At 45.2% G+C, this 19,201-nt stretch overlaps 1 protein-coding gene across 3 annotated transcripts in view; it reads right to left on the bottom strand.

The window, feature by feature from the left end:
• LRRC72 (leucine rich repeat containing 72) overlaps positions 1-18,227 on the bottom strand; it is a 486,094-nt gene extending 467,867 nt beyond the window's left edge. The window contains exon 1 of one of the 3 annotated variants that reach the window (XM_069648606.1): positions 18,092-18,227. In XM_069648606.1, the coding sequence (XP_069504707.1) occupies positions 18,092-18,163 (72 nt within the window). In that variant the 5' untranslated portion in view covers positions 18,164-18,227. The remainder of the gene's footprint in view (positions 1-18,091) is intronic. The other 2 variants (XM_069648607.1, XM_069648605.1) reach the window with 2 other exon arrangements.
• Positions 18,228-19,201: the final 974 nt, after the last annotated feature.

Genomic DNA, 19,201 nt, shown 5'->3' with positions numbered 1-19,201 from the left:
CGTAAGTGAAATCCAAGACAAAACGGAGCAGATACAAATTGGCTGTATGTACTATGGTGCTCTTTCATTGGATTCTGACAAATTTTGTTTGAGGTTATTACTCCTCCACATAAAAGGAGCAAGATCCTTTACAATTCTTTTTTTCTATTGACAGTCCGGCGGTAACCGTGCCTGTAATTCCGGCAGGTTAACGCCGGACTCGTATTACCATTCCACCTCTGTGATTCCCGGGGCATTATGACCCCGGTGACTTGGGAATTCCGGAGGCGGAATTAGGTAAATCCCCATTCCCATTGAGTCCTATAGGACTCAATGGGAATGGGGAAGTGGAAACACCGGCACCATCTCGTGATGGTTCCGGTGTTTCCATGTCCGCCTGCAGGTGGGTGGTGTTAAACCCGCCAGGTCAGAACTGGTGGGAATGACAGCTCCCACCTGCAGAACTCGAGATCACCCCGTCCGGAAACAATGGTGGCGGCGGGTTTACCGCCACCATTATTTCCAGACCGGGTGACTCGTAATGAAGCCCAATGTCTTTCTTTACACACGTTAGCCTGATTACACAGGCTTTTACACGAGTAAGGAATATTTGGCTGTCTTCAATTCAATACAACAGAATAACAGCTCAAAGTTATAGGTTCTTGAAAGTACTCCTTGTGACCAGGGTAGGATTCCCTTCCCCTGGATCAATGCAGGAATACCTTTTGAGAAGTTCAGCTCAGTTCAACACAAAAAATCCTTTCCTTCAAATGCTACTTTTAACTTGTCAAAGTAAATGTCCCTTTCATAAACACTGGTTCCACAAATAAAAGCAATTGATGCCTTTCCCAATATCCCTCTTGGTAAAGCAAAAATGTCTCTCTCAAACTATAAGTTCATACATCAAGGTAATTGGTTTTCACAGGATGTAAAGCAATTATCAGCATATCACATTTCTTCTTCAAATGGAATACTTTTTCCAGGATAGCACAGCAATTGCTTCTGGTAATGCCATATGTAAGGAAGGCATGGTATCAAGAATAGACAGACACAAGTGATCACAGTTCAAGGGTGTTTATTAAACTGTATAATGAGTGAGAAAAACATCTAATCTAAACCTAAATCTAAGATGGGAGCAAGCTACGACCATCACATAATAATAACGCTGTCCAAGTGGCGTCTAGTCAAATCAAAAGGGCCTATACTAAAAAACCTATTGCCAATACTTACTGTTATGCTACAAAAATGGTGTGGGATAATGTTCACAAGAAAAGAAAGAAGTGTTATGAAGTGAGAAGTCAGGGTGGTATAGCTGGGGTCTCCCTTCCCCACGTTTTTAGCACGGGACAAGGCAGGACTCCTGAGCACAGCACACTCCTGGGCCTGGCCAGCACGAGGTTCACAGTTCCTTTCGACGATACCAGGACCTTCTGGGGCCAAGCTTCTTTTCTGCAAAGACTCTTGCCTTCAAAGGCCTGCTGGACCATAAACAACAAACAAACAAATGTTCCTTCAGTAATCTTTCATGTTGGGCGACTGTTCTTCGCCCCTCGGATCTCCCTCCATCGGGCTCCTGATCCTTCTTGAAACGTGTGCCTCCCTTGGTCGGGTTCACTACGGCCTTTCAAATCAAAAAGTAACATTTAAGAGTCTCAATGTCTTTTTAAACAACCATTCACTGTGGACATCCCTCAGCTGTGTTCACTCTTGTCAACACAGTGTTCACAGGTGTATCACAGTTCACTGCAATTCGCAGGCATCCCTCAGCCGGGTTCACATTTGCCAAATACACAGTTCACTTTGCTATATCACAATGCAGGATTCACTCTCCTTAGCTTTCCCCTTGGAATCCCTCGATCGGGTTCACATAGCCATTCTAAGACAGTTCATGATTTGCTCATTTCATCAGAAAGAGGGGTTCCCCTTCCCCTAGCTTTCTCTTGCCCAACTGGTCTTTACAGTTTCAACGAAAGGGGACCACCCAGTGTCCTTCGCAGGAGCGATCACATGGCACTGGACCACTCTGCAGCTGATCCTTCAATGGACTTTCTTTCAAGCTCAAACACACATAAATTCTTTGTTCACAAGTTCCTATAATGTTGCCGTTTGAAACCTTGGGCTCCACACAGTTTGGTTCGCTATCGGCTCTCTCCGACTCACTGACTATTCTGAACTTGTTGGCTTGTCTTACTTCTGGAATCAAGGACGGTACCAGAGTAGCAAGCGAGCCTCCCCACCTGGGTTATCCATGTGGGACGCACCTGTGCACCGTTGACATCTGTTACACCCCACGCCAGCTGTAAATCACAGTCTTATGATTCTTTTCACTGATATTTCGGGGATCTGGGTTTGTGAAGGGGTTAATCCACAGTAGCAGAAACTGGAGAGGAGCTTGGGCGTCACAGGTCATCATGGCAGTGAAAGGGTGCATGGATAGCCATGGGGGAGGGTCTCTGGGGAAATTGACAGACAGGAATTCCTACAAGTAACCAGTGAGGTGGAAAGGTCAAGGGTCTGCCCCCTAACTAATGGTGGGGTTGTTGTTGTTTTTTTCCTGACAGGGGACTGGAAGGCTGGAAGAGGAGGAGAACTTCGAGTGGGCGTACTGAAAAGACTTTCTGAATGAAATTCCAGAGTTATACACTTTAACAGTAGTGGCCTCATCACGACCTCGGCGGTATTAACGCAGGGGCTATTAGCGCGACCGCCATAGCCCCCGGCGCTAATACAGCTGGATCACGAGTTGGGCGGACTTGGAAGTCCCCATTCCCCATTAAGCCCATTCGGGAATGCCCCATTCTCCATTGGGCTCAATGGGGAAATTTCGCGCTCATACTGCCGGCGGATTTCCCGCTCAGAGCTGGGTTGAAATCCGCCGAGGCCCTGATTCGGCGGGCCCTTAAATCCAGCGGTAATAGCGCTACTGCCGGATTTAAGGGTTACCGCCGAGGTCGTGATGAGGTCCTAGAAGTTGCAGCCACGTTTGGTTAGGAAAGGGTAAACGCTTCAAGTTCGTTAGGCAGCGCGTGTTTGACATATGCCCAGCTGTTGATCGAATTCCTGTGAGGGAAGACCAGGGACACGGAGCCTGGTGCGTGAGAGAAGCCGGCGAGAGGAAATGAGAGAGAGTTCGAGGGAAGAAGGACAACGCCTCAGCTGATCGAATTCCTGTCACAGGAGACTGGGGAAGCCAGAACGCTTACAGCCGAAACCCTGTAAAATGAGATGGTAAAGGGGAATCGCCCGATGCGGAAGGAGTTCCATCAGTGAGCAAGTCCAGAGGGAGAGGCGGAAAAGCAGTGAGACCGAAGGTACACAGAAAGCCGGAAAGAAGGTGAGCGGAGGACCTGACATGAACCACAAACGTGTCAGGGAAAAGCGGCAGAAGCTGGGAGGCCCCCATCGGATTACAAAAGTATCCGTTTTATGTTGAGTGAAACTGACGCGCACTCTGAGACGAAGTGCGTAGGATTATAAATATGAAATATATCTGTACCCGAGACTAACACGGAAGATATTTAGCACAGGCAGTGAAACAAAACCAGCGAAAGGGCGAACATTGTACTTGAACTGTAAAGCTGTTCTTCAGTATCCTGGAAAGCAAACAATAGACATTTAGTTTAAATGCAGACACTGAGGTAATCAAGAAAGTCAGAGAAGAGAGAGAAAATACACACTCCTATAGAATTGTATCTACAAGTGCCAATTGCAGGAACTTTCAAACTATTAAAACAGCAGACAACGGACAAACCCACATGAGGAGTGAGCAGTGCCATAATAAACGTGCGAGTACCAAGCAGCCACATCTACCCAAAGTTTTTACCCCTTTTGAACAAAGAAAAGGTCTTTAAAAATAGAAATAAAGTGTTTGGAATAAAGCCTCAGCTCAGTGTTTTATTTAGCCCAGTCATACACAAAAGCTTGACATTTGGTGGCAGCTGTGGGATGTGAGGAATCCATGGAGGCCTTAATTAACTCAACATCAACTGCAACAAGCCCTGCAATTACAAAATCAACAAGCGCAACCGGACAGGCAGGCTTTTCAACAGGCACTGCAGGTGCAGCAAGCACAATTAATTGAGGATACTAATTTAAGAAGACACTCCTAGGTACCTCCCAGGTACCAGCTACTGTCTTGCAGAGGTTCACCCCCGGAGAAGACCCAGCACATTTCTTTGTACATTTTGAGAGAGTAGCCAGGAATGCCCAATGGCCAGCAGAGAGGTGGTGTCACTATATTGCGCCCCCGATGACAGGAGAGATGCAGAGTGCCTATCAGGCGGCTAATCCTACCAGGGATACAACTTATGTTGACATGAAGAGGGTGGTGTTAGAGAGACTGGGCCATGATGAAGAGGCATACAGGATAATATTTAGGGAAACAAAACTACTACATGAAGAAGCTCCTCGACAACTCTTTTACAGGGTAAAAGAATTGGGAGACAAATGGCTGCAGACCGTCACTACCACGACCAAGGAAATGGCAGAAAAGATTGTCCTTGAACAGTTTGTGGAGGCACTTCCTATTCCCATACAACGATGGGTGAGACAACATCATCAACCCAGCCTAATGGAGGCAGTTAACATCGCCTCTGCTTATCAGAAGGCTGGGCAAGGCCGACTAGTGACATACCCTATACAACCCAGAACCAGCACTGGTTCTACTTCCAATGCCATTAAAAATACAGCCCCTCCGAGATGGCCTAACTCCATGATCAAGCAACCAGAGTTGGAGGGCCCAAGATCCTCTCCCACTGGCGAGGGAACTGTAGGGAGTAGAACGTCCAGATTTGGGTCACAAGGTCCACAATGCTTTGAATGCGGGGAGTGGGGACATCTTGCTCCCCTATGTCCTAAAAGATCCAAGACAGAGCCTATGAATGTCGGAACCTTTGATGTACCAAGAGAAGGAGAGGTTTTGGAACCTGACCAGAACATTAAATCTCGCTATGTATATACATGTGATGCAGAGGTGGAGGGAAGGCAGACAAGAGCGATGATCGACTCCGTAAGTCTACAAACAGCCTTCTGTCCTGAACTGGTAGGTGACCCCCCTATATCTGCTAGAACTATCCCAATCAGATGTGTGCATGGGGATGTAAAAAGACACCCAACTAAGGAGATTCAAATCAAATAGGCAGGGGAACAAGTAGATGTAAGGGCTGCCGTGATGCCTGTTTTACCAGAGCCGCTCCCGATTGGCTCGGAGGTCCCCAACCTGCCCCGCATAATACAAAATATAGAGAAAAGCTGGCTAAAGAGGGCTCCCTTCCATGACCAAGAGATTGTGGCACCACCCACCAAGTAAAAAAAAGCAGAGCAGAGAAACGGAAGGTATAGAAAGAGTGGTACAAACAAAACATGTTTCCTGTGGCCGTAGATTGAAAATTGGATGAACAAGGAGACAGTTTCTGAATGGCACACAGGTTGGATCTGGTGCTGAATCATGCCTGAGCTTCTGCTGAAACAGACCAGGCTGGGGACGGTCCACAGTTCATAAAAGACAAAGGCTTACTCTACTGAATCTCGAAGGGCCATTGAGAAGAATCCATTCGGCAGCTTGTGGTTCCGAGGAAGTACCAGCGTGCAGTATTAGAAGCGGCTCACATACAAGTGGGGGAGGGACATTTGGGAGCTGAGAAAACGACCCAGAAGATACTCGGAAGATTTTATTGGCCAGGAATCTATGGACAAGTAGCAAGATTCTGCCAGCAGCTTGGAGAGTGTCAAAAGAAGAATAGAGCCAACATCGATAAAGCTCCGTTACAGCCTATGCCATTAATTCAGGAGCTGTTTCACTGCATTGGAATGGATATCATAGGGCTGCTGGATCCCACTAGCAGAGGTCATAAGTACATACTGGTGATAGTGGACTATGCCACCCGTTACCTGAAAGCCTTTCCACTGAGGTCTGTCAATGCTCAACAGATCTGCAACGCATTAGTCTCTTTTATAGCTTATGTGGGCATTCCCCGCAAAATTGTGACAGACCAGTGTACTAACTTCATGTCCTCCGTACTCAAGCAAGTATGTGAGACCTTACACATTGAACAATTGAGAACAGCGGTATATAATCATCAAACAGATGGTTTGGTGGAATGATATAACCAAACCATCAAGCAAATGTTAAGGAAAACAACAAATCCGGAAGCCAGAAACTGGGACAGGCTGATAACATGGATACTGATGACTTTGCGTAATACCCCACAGTCCTCCACGGGATTTGCTCCATTCAAACTCCTGTTTGGTCGACCAGTGCAATTGCTACGCGACCTCTTAAAAGAAGGGTGGGAAGAACAACCCGACCAAGAGCTTACACTTACGGAATATGCTTCCCAGCTCAGAGAGAGGGTGGAGAATTTACAAGCTTAGGCGCAAGCTAATCTACAGCAGGCTCAAGGAAGACAGGAGCAATACTATAATCAAAAGACGCAAATGCGATCCTTCCAGGTAGGAGATCAAGTACTAGTGCTACTTACAACCACAGAAAACAAGATGTTGGCGGTGTGGAGAGGACCCTACACAACAGAGACAGTCCTGGGGCCTGTAACCTACCAGGTATGTCAAACAGACCACAGAGGTGTGCTGCAAACCTATCACATTAACCTGCTTAAAAATGGATAGCTCCTGCTACGACAGTCGCTATTATAAACAATGAAGAAATAACTGCAGAATACTTTCCTCAAATTTGGGAAAATGTGGGGAAAAAAAGCCTCGAATATAAATTACGAACTGAACCCCACCCAAAGGACTGAGCTCCTGCAGTTGGTGAATCAGTATACATCGGTGTTCTCATCCTGTCCAGAATGAACCACACTGGCTTACCACCATATAGAGACCACTCCGGATACTATTATTGTTAGACCTCGGCCCTACCGAATTCCCGAAGCCAGGATCCAAACTATCAACCAAGAAGTACAGGCAGTGCTACAAATGTTATAGAACCTTCCCACAGTAACTGCTGTTCTCCCATGGTCTTGGTGCCTGAACTGGACGCAAGCTCTAGATTTTGCATGGATTTCCGTAAACTAAATGAGATTTCAAAGTTTGACGCATACCCCATGCCAACAATTGAAGACCTCCTCAACAAACTCAGTAAGGCTCGGTATCTCACCAGCGTGGATCTCTCAAAAGGGTACTGTCAAATTCCACTATACCCACCTGATAAAGAGAAAACTGCCTTCGCAACTCCCAACGGCCTCTACCAGTTTACCGTACTACCTTTTGGTCTTCACAGAGCACCAGCCACCTTCCAGAGACTCATGAATACCCTTTTGAGGTGTCAGGTGCAGTACATTGGAGCATACCTCTACGACATAATTATATACAGTCAGTCTTGGAGTGAACACATGAAACACCTAGAAGCCATCCTGAAGACCTTACAAAAAGCTGGATTACATATCAACCCAAAGAAAACCCACCTGGCCAACTTCCACATGAAATAGCTAGGGTATAATGTTGGACAAGGAAAATCAGACCGCAGAAAGAGAAGATGGAGGCAATTCAGAGGCTACAATATCCAGCTAATCCTCGACAGGTCCGGGCTTTCCTAGGGTTCATTGGGTCTACCACCGGTTCAAGCCCCACTTCTCCACCATAGCGGCACCGCTAACAGAACTACTAAAAAACACTGCACCAGCCAGAAACCAATGGCAAAACGAGACAACCAAGGTTACCTTCAATGCATTAACGCTCTCACAGAACAAGCGGTGCTGCAATGCCCAGATTACGAAGCACCCTTCTACCTTTATACCGACGCATCGGGAACAGGCCTGGGGGCAGTCTATATCAAAACCAAGGAGAGAAAGAAAGACCCATATCCTTCATCAGCCGGAAATTACTTACCCATGAGATGGGTTATGCGAAAATAGAGAAGGAATGTCTGGCCATCAAATGGGCCATAGAATCCCTCACTATTACCTCCTAAGACGTCATTTCACCCTAGTGACAGGCCATGCCCCCTTGTTTTGGCTAGCCAGGAACAAAGATACCAATCCAAGAATTCTAGGATGGTTCTTGTCCCTTCAGCCTTTCTCCTTCCAAACCACTCATCAGCCTGGTCGAAGGTTGGCCCAAGCAGACTTTCTGTCCCATGCACTTCCCGAGCGTAAGGGCTTAGAGGGGGAGGTATGTGAAGGGGTTAATCCACAGGAGCAGAAACTGGATAGGAGCTTGGGCGTTACAGGCCATCATGGCAGTGAAAGGGTGCATGGATAGCCATGGGGGAGGGTCTCTGGGGAAATTGTCAGACCTGAATTCCTACAAGTAACCAGTGAGGAGGAATGGTCAAGGGTCTGCCCCCTAACTAATGGTGGGGTTGTTGTTGTTTATTTCCTGACAGGGACTGGAAGGCTGGAAGAGGAGGAGAACTTTGAGTGGGCGTACTGAAAAGACTCTCCGAATGAAATTCCAGAGTTATTCACTTTAACGGTAGAAGTTGCAGCCACGTTTGGTTAGTAAAGAGTTAACGATTCAAGTTCGTTAGGCAGCTCGTGTTTGGCGTATGCTCTGCTGTTGATCGAATTCCTGCGAGGGAAGACCGGGGCGCGAAGCCTGGTGCGTGAGAGAAGCTGGCGAGAGGAAACGAAAGAGAGAGCGAGGGAAGAAGGACAACGCCTCAGCTGGTCGAATTCCTGTCACGGGAGACTGGGGAAGCCAGAACGCTTGCAGCGCGAACCCCGTAAGATGAGACGTGAAGGGGATCGCCCGACGCGGAAGGAGTTCCGTCAACGAGCAAGTCCATAGGGACAGGCGGAAAAGCAGTGAGACCAAAGGTACACAGAAAGCCAGAAAGAAGGTGAGCGGAGGACCGGACACGAACCACGAACGTGTTAGGGAAAAGCAGCAGAAGTTGGGAGGCCCTGATCGAATTGCAAACGTATCCATTTTGTGTTGAGTGGAACTGACGCACACTCTGAGACAAAGTGCATAGGATTATAAATATGACATCTATCTGCACCTCAGACTAACACAGAAGGTATTTAGCACAGGCAGTGAAAAAAAAAACAGTGTGAGGGGCGAACATTGGATTTGAACTGTAAAGCTGTTTGTGGAAATCTGGGTTCAGGTAGAATGACTCTGATATCATGGTATGGATGAGTGACTTCTTTATTATGTTTCCAAGCATAACATCCAGTTTCTAGAGTCATATTAATCAGATAGTAGATTCCAGTTCACATAGGCAAGCACCGGCATCCTCTCTCTCAGGCTTACATCTTCAACTCCCCTCCAGAGAACACCAGTCATACACAAACATTCCATCCAGTAACATTCCAATGTCACTCATAACACTCACTCCAGATTCCACTAGGATGCAGGAGAAGACAGATCCTTACATATCTCCCCTCCTTAGAGATATCAAAAACACGACCAGCTAACTCAGCATGACAGCTATATAAAACACCCACACACACAGACACCTACACGTTTAATGCACATGCATCAACTCACCAAACAAAGACATTCTGCTAACAACTTCCCAACACCAATGAACGTCCTCACAGCCGTGGGACACACTTTAAAACAATGTCCCTTCCCCTTTCTGCTAAGTGAAGAAGAGGCACGTCCGACTACTGAAATACCATAACTAAACTTTCCACACATAGAGGCACCCAGACCTCTCATACCAATCCTAACTCCACCATCCCACAATAGAACACACACTTAACTCCCTTACACCCTACAATCACAAGACCCAGGTGTGCCTAAACACACACCACTTCCAACCAGGCTGAGTATATCTAATACTCGGGTAACTACTTCACAAACTCAGTGACCCCACTACCCCTCATTTCCCCGTTTTGAAAGTTCTCGTCACACAAAAACCTAACTCCTGGAGTACTACACTACATACATACCACTAGTGTATCACTTATCACTAGAATCACTCACGTTATACTCATTACCTAATCTTCACATATAATGTTCCTAACATTGCACTTAATAACAACATTGTACACACTACTTTAAAACTCTTAAAACTCTAGCATGTATAAACCGATCCACCTGAAAAATTAAAATATTAGTCAAGTCATAGCATTTGAATTTAAAACATCAGTGTTTTCCACTCTCAACTAAAATGTCCATCCTGGAAAAGAAAATTATTAGTGCAGCAAACACGTGTCATATTAACTTGAGCCAGGTATCTCTACCATCCTGGTCAATCAACACTGTAATTCACTTTTGAGACCATCTGTGTGAAAAACAATTTGTTATACACGCCAATGACCTAGAATCATCATTTTGCTAAATACCTATTAAAACCACAGCGGCTACTACATGCACTCTACCTTCACTCCATTTACTCCAATTCATTCACACAGAAACGACCAATTAATCAACAAGCCTCACATGACAATGACATACAAGTCAACAACTAAAATTGACTACTTAAACCAAAATCATCAAAAGCAAAACTCAATTTTCTTCTTTTACTGTTCCTCGTGGCAGCATCTTTTAAAGTCAAAAGTACCTCTGGGGATCCTTGTATAATGCAGTTCCCAAAACAATAAACACACAGTTCTCCAAACCATAGGCAAAGACACTGCCCCTCTGCTATCTGGCAAGAGACACCATGCCCCTCCTAGGCACATCACGAACTCCAAGCACTCTTCAAGTCCAGTCAAAGCTCACAGGTGCTGAACCACGAATTCACAATGCCAGCAGAACGTAGCAAAAAACTTCAAGCTCCTTCAAACCCACTTGCACAGGCTCCCAGCCCCACAAGACGCTACTGTTGTGGGCTCCAACTCATTATGGTGTTGCTGCAAATGGGCTCCGAGCTCCTTTATAAGCCGAGTCACAGGCTCCAAACCCCTCCAAGCGCTAGAATGACCATCAGGACCCTCCTCTGCTCCAGGTGCCTTGCACATGAACCACAAGTTTCTTCAGCTTCTTCATCCAACTTCTCTGTCACTTCTAGGGGCAGCTTAGGTTCCCAATCTCTTCTAATACTGCTGCCCTAGGCTCCAAGCCCCCAGCTGCGAAGCATGGCTTCCCATATTTCCAGGCGTAACTTAGGCCCCAGGCCTCTTCACTTGCTACTTCCCTGGGCTCCAAGCCCTCCATGCCGCAGCTTGGTTTTCCAAACCCCTTAAAACTGTTTCTGGGCCCTCAGCCCTGCCAACGTCTCTTGACTTTCTCTGTGCTTGACCTGTCCAACTGTTGACAGGCCAGCTGGCATCTGGCCCTGGCGCAGCTCCTTATTGCCTTCGCCTGTGCCCTTGGCGCTAGGCCCTTCTGCGTCTACTGCATTTAGCGTTCGCCTTACCTGAGAGAGAGGGTCTTCCTTGGTTTGGGGGGCGGTGCTTGTCTCTTTTTCTGTGCTGTCCCCCCAGCACAGCCAGCATCCTCGTCGCCAATGTGGAAATCTGGGTTCAGGTAGAATGACTCTGATATCATGGTATGGATGAGTGACTTCTTTATTATGTTTCCAAGCATAACATCCAGTTTCTAGAGTCATATTAATCAGATAGTAGATTCCAGTTCACATAGGCAAGCACCGGCATCCTCTCTCTCAGGCTTACATCTTCAACTCCCCTCCAGAGAACACCAGTCATACACAAACATTCCATCCAGTAACATTCCAATGTCACTCATAACACTCACTCCAGATTCCACTAGGATGCAGGAAAAGACAGATCCTTACACTGTTCCTTCAGTATCCTGGAAACTAAACAATAGACATTTAGTTTAAATCTAGAGACTGAAGTAATCAAAGTCAGAGAAGAGAGAGAAAATATACACTCCTATAAAATTGTATCTACCAGTGCCAATTGCAGGAACTTTCGTTATTAAAGCTAACAACCACTATCTATTAAAACAGGCACTATCTTTTTTGGGACAGCAGGCAAGGGACATACCCACATGAGGAGTGAGCAGTGCCATAATAAACGTGCGAGTACCAAGCAGCTGCATCTACCCAAATGTTTTACCCCTTTTGAACAAAGAAAAGGTCTTTAAAAATACAAATAAAGAGTTTAGAATAAAGCCTCTGCTCAGTGTTGTATTTAGCCCATTCATACGCAAAAGCTTGACAGGGTTGAAAAGGGCCAAGGCACTTCACTCCTTGTCACCCTTTTGGGTCTCACTGCCCTTCTTATCTGTTTGAACTGCTGGTCCGGAATAGCTGCTTGCTCATGCGGTTGGCCTTGCTCAAAGTGTGTTCTCGTGCTCTGCCTTTTATCCCTGTGGAGAAGGGAAAGGGCCGTCAGGTGTGTGTAGTTATTGTCAATTGCCTGACAGTTGTGTTGGGACATGTCAGGTAAGTGGCTCTGGTGTTAGTCCGTTGTCTTTCACGGTGTAAGAAAGTGTTTGTTTCGGAAAAGGGGTGGTGGTACAGCTTCTAAATATCCTACGGCGTAGGATGGGGAAAAGGTGTTACAAGGAAGGGGGTACCATGTCTCGCCCGTCAGTGTCCCACTTCCACTCCCCGAAGACCCCTCATGCAGGTGATCCTCCCCCACTGGTCTACCCCCAGGAACTGGATCAAATAGCCATGGCCGTGTCCTGGCCACCTGGACGACAGATCTCCGGGGACTAGCGGGTGAGATACCTTCAAGTTTCTCACACATACTTGTTCTTCAAATAAAATGCTTTTGTCAGAATAGCACAGCAACTACTTCTGGTAAAGCCACACTTGTGCTTCAAATAAAATAGTGTTAATAAGTTATTTTCATTACACCTCTTTGGCACTAACGTACTGCTTCAGATCAACATCTTCTTTCCTGGTTTACTCGCCTGCCAGGATGTAAAATTCCTACTACAACTACAATTGTTCTTAGTGGCAATATTTGTTCCAAGATTTTCCACACAGGTATCCTATGTGAGGATGGTTGAACAATGGCTGCCTGTGTTTATAGTCTCTTGACTCTTGGCAATGTGGGTTACAGGTCTCCCCTAATTGGTGTCTCATAAAAGGGGTGTTGTGCCTCCGTCACCTCTGTACTACTCCTTTGCAGCCTCCTGGCTGTTGGCAATGCAGGTTATAGGTTTTCCCTAGTGGTGTCCCTAAAAGAGGAGTTGCACCCTTATTGCCTTAATATCACTCCTTTGCTGCCTCTCGGCTGTTTCCCCTAGTTGGTGTCCCAAAGAAGGAGAGTTACGCCCTTGTTGCCTTTGTACTGCTTTATTTGTTCGGTATTCAAAATTATGGGTTTCTGTAAAACGTCCTGCTCGGAGCGCACCAGGGTCACCTTTAGCGTTAGGCACATTCACTGGTCTTCTCTGGCATCTCTGTTCCCCTTGCCGATGCTGCAGTGGGTCGCCTGTCTCCTGCCAGTACTCCCGTGTTTTAAGCAGTCTGTGCAGTTGCTTTCCAGAGGTCCACCAACTCTGCTGGCCCTATGCTGCTTCCTGCACACTAGAGCTCTGCACGTCGGTTTGGGAGGGCATTTCCTTCTTGGCTGGGTCTTTTTTCCAGACACTGTGTCCAGCTGTTCTTACTCTGCAATGTGGCAAGCCTGCATATCTCGCGTTGGCATCAGCTGGAGTTCTCCCTTCAACTTCTGCAACAGACTAAGCACTCTGATCTGCCAACGCCTCAGCTACTAATTCGGCATCTCTCTTCACCTGCAACTCATTCCTTAGTTTAAATGTCCCACTCAGGTGGTTTAGTCTATTACAACTAGACCGCACTTTCTGGTATTGTTGATCCTCACCAGCTCTGGGCCTCTCTTCCTCATCCCAGTATCAAGGGCATTATGGATCTTGAAGAACATAATGGATTGCATGGCAGTTACATTAATTTGCTCTATTTTACAATATGCTATGAATGTAGGAATGATAGGGGAATCTTGAATTAAAGAGGTCATCAATTCCTCCTGATATGAATCCCCTCCCATGTGCTCTACCAAGATAATACCGCCCCCAGGGTGAGAATTAGGTAGCTGCTGCCTTTCCCATGCCACATCAGAGGAGGTCCGTACTGGGGTTTCAGTGATGATCCCACCGGATTCATCACATTCTTCACAGAGCCCGAGAACTTTGAACTGGAAGTTTGGTCCAGTGGATTTATTTTGCCTGCATCCTGTATCCTACTGCGCTTGATAAACTGAAGTGAAATTTGTTCTCCAGACTACGAAATGTTGTCACAAAGGAACAACTAGATTTCAGGACATGGACACACGAAGAGTGGATCAGATGCGAACAATGTCAGGCTAGTGTGATGAAACCGATGGAGTCATCACTTTTTTCCCAGGGGTGACTTTCTCCAATGAGGCCAGGGGACGACAGCCGCTACCTGATCCTGATCCTAGAGACGGCTATATGAGGGAGGATCACATGGGAGGAGGTGGCTGCCGAGAGGGATTGGTGATATCCATGAATGAGACATGGCATCCCCATTTCCCCTTGCAGAATGAATCTTCCATAGGAAACACCATAATGGCCTATTGTGCTTCTTTTTCCCTGCTCTCTCAAAAGAAGAGTGCTGACTTTCTCTCAATTCAATCTGAAAATAACTTTTCAAACACGGACTTGCCTTCAGAACATGTTAAAACCTTTTCTCCAATGTGCAAGTTAGTTCAAAGGAATTACTGTTCCCAGAAACACCTTAACACTGCGACGAGGAAGAGGAATGGATGAATACAGAGCGGGCGAAGCCCCAAGCACTGGGAACGCTCTAGTTGTTGGGAGCATGCACCAGTGCCCGGCACCTTTAAAAATGGTTCGCCACAAGAAATGGCAGACTGCTGGTGGGAGCGGACGGCCGCTCTTCGTGCTACCGAAGAGCTGAGAAGGAAACAGAGCCAACCAGCTCACGCGTCAAGCAGAGAAAGGCTGTGAGAAAAAGATGTCACACAGGAATGCCAGACACAAGTATAGAACTCCGTGGCGCCCACCGGTGGAAAGTAGCCTCAGGACGCTTACTAGAGACCCGCGAGGTGAGTAAAAGCTCAAGAGAACCCACAGAAAGCAGGAAAGACGAACAGCGCGAGAAAGAAAACACCCAGCAGCTGTCATCAGTGGGCTGCGTGCACTCAAAGCGGATAAAGAAAGAAAGTGAGAAAGTAAAAGTACATTCACCACGAAAGGGGATCCTTGAAGTTTGCCCTCATGTACAAAGGATAAGAAACAGTAACAAGTCAATGTTTACTGGACAATGTGAATTAGCCGATAGTGCTGGGGGGGGTGGTGAACTACCAAAATTGGAAGTGTGAGCAAGACACTAACAAAGAAAAACTGGAATTGCAGTGATAGGCAATTACAAGTGTGTAACAAGTGTACAAATACAAGACATCCTGGCAGGGGGTAATACCAGGCAGTCAAAAGTGTATAAATACAAGAGGTTCTGGCAGGATAGTATACCATGCAATCACAAGTGTTTGAATACAAGAAGTCCTGGCAGGCGAGTATACAAGGCAATCACAAGTGTGTGACTATAAGGGAAGAGAGAAACCCTGGCAGGAGGGTATACTAGGTATCCCGACAACCCAAAGGCCTAAGATAATTATACATGACATTGGTACTAAACAAGAGGAAAAACAAGAACTGTCATTATTCAAGAAGCCATAAATAAGAATACAGGGGAGGGGAAACACCCCTTTAAATCAAGGAGCAATATCCTTGAGAGACTTTTTGTTGGAGTCATTTATTACTTTAATCATTTCAACATTTTTGAAACACTGAAGGCCAAAGACATTATCCGTCTTATCTTAAGATTTATTTCCCTATAATGTGAAGGTCAGAATAGTACTTTAGACACAGGACGGTTCTGTTTTGGACATTCTGATGCTGACAGATCCTTAGTTTTGAGTTTATGTAGGTAAACACCTTTAGCATAGGGATAGCAAGGCATTTTCCAATTCCCTTTTATTTATCAATAAAGGTCTTTGGCCAAAACCGTGTTCGTCTTGTGTCTGAGTTCTTTCCTGATTCCTCACACTATATTTCCATGGTGGTTGTTAATCTTGATATACTCTTGTTTCGCTGTGACAGACAGACAACTTCCGCACCACTTGCAGTGACGTGACAGTCCCTCACAGTGAAAATACTTATTTACACCTCTCCTGGCAGTATGCCTACATATTTAATCTGACCGATTGTTGTGCTTGTGCCCATTTGCCACATGATCTATCCTCCAGGTTTCCTATTGCACCTATCCCCTTCCAGTGGGGGGATGTCTGTTTGGATCTCAAGTTGGTTATCCAATCCCTGGGCCCAGGACCTTGCAGGGATGCACATTCCCACTTGGGTTTTATCGATCCTCCAAATTTTCCCACCCTAGACCTAGTACACATTAAACCCGCTGCCCTCCCTCTTTCCTCCCCAGCAGTTGACATCCTATGTTATACCAACCAAAGAGCAGCAAATGTCAGTATTACCAGTCCACTAACTCTAGTGTGGTGATGAATAATGTCACATTCGTCTTCAAACTGAAATCTTAATTTTCCTAATTTGGATATGCTATTTATTCCGGAACCTACTTCCTCTGTGGGGAAAAAGCTTACCCCTGGTTGCCCATCAATTGGGAAGGGAGTTGTTATATGAGATGTATTATGTCTGTAGCTCCTACGTTTCCCACTCAGCCCCACTCTATGACAAGCACAGATTGGGAAACCTTTATTGCGGGAGTGGGATATTTGATACCAGCTCTTGGGGTTAAAATAAACAGGTACCCGTTTACTCGACTATCACTGTTAGTGAAAGATATTCCAAATGCTACCTTGACCTTGGTGTCCTGTGTATCTGGCATATTCTATCAAGCAAATGTACAGTAGACCAAATGTATACATATTTATATAATACATCATAATTAATTAAATTAGTAAATAAATGGCTTTAGTGATCAGTGTCAAATTTATGGCCTGAAGCACAGGGGCATTTAGGCACTATTTATACATTTGGGTCATACACTTTATGACAGTATTTCCTAAATAACCGATTAACAAAGATTTGTGAACATTAGCTGAACTTTACATTCTCTGATTAGATCACTAGCATCACTACCAACTCTCTTTAAAAAAAAAACAAGGTTATGTTTTGGTTCATTATTTTGTAATATGAGCTAATTGTCCAGACACAAATATTGTATGAGCAACAACATACTATATTTGTGTCAGGAGGGTAGCATAAAATGTGTATATTTTCTGAAAGACACAGGGAACCCCACGCTCTGGATTAGGGTATTAATATAATAATTCATCATGGAAAAAACATCCAAAGGGTACAATTTGAAGGTGGGTATCAAGGGATTTTATTAGACCTGATACATTTTGGACATGAATTAAATCATGATTTAATCTGCACTTACTGCGAAAATGTACATAGCAGGAAAAAACCTTTAAGAAAACATCTATATAATAATAAAATTCATACTATTCAAACTTGCAACCATTCATCCACAAGCATCCGTCAATCATCAATTCACTCATCCAAAACACCAATGAATATAAAATGTAAGATCTATAAAAAATCATGACATCTAATTTATCAAATGAATTATTTATAGAAAGAATGTGAAATCAATATGCATGGCCACAGGAGATAATAAAGGTGGCCAGGAAGTTGAGATGGGTCCCAAGAATCTTCAACCACGACCTCATCACATTAAATATAATAATAAATCCTAATAAATTAATTTCATATACTTAAAAGAATCGAAACAAAAAAAATGTTTTAAAGCCAAAATGTGAAGCGGATAAAACACATAAGTGCCTTATAGCCAACACTTGCATTTTCTGTGTAACAGTATATTGTCAACTATGATAACAATGCGATGTTTAATATAGTAAACACTTTTTAACTTTTTAATTGTGTAAATATCTCCCCGAGAGGCGTGGTAAAGGTTAAAATGCATGTCGGTGTACAAGCAGAGTGCAAGAAATAATGTTAAAGGTACGTACAATCAATAAAGTATGAAAGGCTATCCTGAGTCTTTTTTAAAGCATTCGCATGCGCATTCTTATCGAATCATTATTGATCAACTCGAGAGCTTAGCTACAGCTCAATCTTTTAACAATTAAAATTGCCATTTCCAGCGCGGATAGGCTCGTTTTCTTCAGTAACTATAAGAACCCTTTGTGAGATGTTAGAGTTCATGACATATCGACTACTCCGTCTACTGGTGAACACCCCCATCACACTGAGTTCCTTCATCACATGTTTAATTTACCTTACTCGCCATTCTAGAACTTTGATGCTTTCTGCTTCCCGCCTGGACTGGACTATTTTTACCAAAACGCATTTGTGAGTACCATAGCAACGCGTCCCTGTCACGTGACAAACGTGTTTTGTTTCCATGCAAAGCACATCCTACGCTTCCACGTGAACCAGCTACGCCCGTGTACGTGGCACTGCTCCGCCCTCGAAGCTAAAATCGTTTTATTTCTGCAAGGTGATTGGGTGGGGCGTTTACTGCGTGAGACGCTTGTGTGGGCGTCCGGGAAGGTTCAGATAGAGACGCCCTATTCAAAAGGAACTGACCGACTTAAAGCACGATATATGGGTTGACCCGCTTTTGGCAAAAGTTTTGCTCAAATGAAAACCGACAACTAAGCCAAAATAGACCAGTCGCATGGCTCCTTAGCAGTACTTGTTTCATACATTATCAGAGATCTGGGCCACTTCAAACGCCCATCCTGTACTCGCCCCTTCTATATTTCGTCTGCTCATTTGTTTCTCTGCTTGTTCTCTTTTTTTTCTCCCTCGCTCCTCGCTGTTTCGCTCTTTTCGCTCTTCAGTATTTCTGTGCCTTGTCCATTCTTCTCTGTGGCTATTGAACCCCCTCGCTTTTCCTCTCCTTACTTTATCACCTTTATTTCTCTTTCAATTTATTATACCTTTTCTATGTCACCCCATTTCTTTAATTCTATTTCTCTCTCCCCCTTCTCTTTTGCTTTCACGTTTTGCCGTTTTCTTTCCCTTGTTTTCCTCTCGCCCCTTCTCTGTCCTCACCATTACTGTCCATTTGTCCTTCGCCCTTTTTCTTGTTTTCTTTCTCCTTACAGTTCCCTTCTCACCCAGGCACTTGATCCACTTCCCTTGCCTCACTTGCTGAGTGCTGCAAACGGGAAAGCATTCCTCAGAGATGGGGAGAGGGGAGTCAGCTTGCGGAGTGAGTGGTTTGGGGTGGGTAAACGTTGTGCAGGGTTACGAGCGGAGTCATGTTCTGATTACTTACCGGTAATCTTCATTACTCCTAATCCTACTCTTCCTCGTCACAGTACTTACCTCATGAGGCACCCGCCTCCGACACAAGACCTTCTTCTATTTCTTCTTATTT

The sequence above is a fragment of the Ambystoma mexicanum genome, chromosome 2q (assembly GCF_040938575.1).
Source record: "Ambystoma mexicanum isolate Mex_15411 chromosome 2q, UKY_AmexF1_1, whole genome shotgun sequence".
NCBI lineage: Eukaryota > Metazoa > Chordata > Amphibia > Caudata > Ambystomatidae > Ambystoma > Ambystoma mexicanum.
The sequence above is the reverse complement of the archived record's forward strand: the minus strand, read 5'-3'. Positions and strand labels throughout refer to the sequence as shown.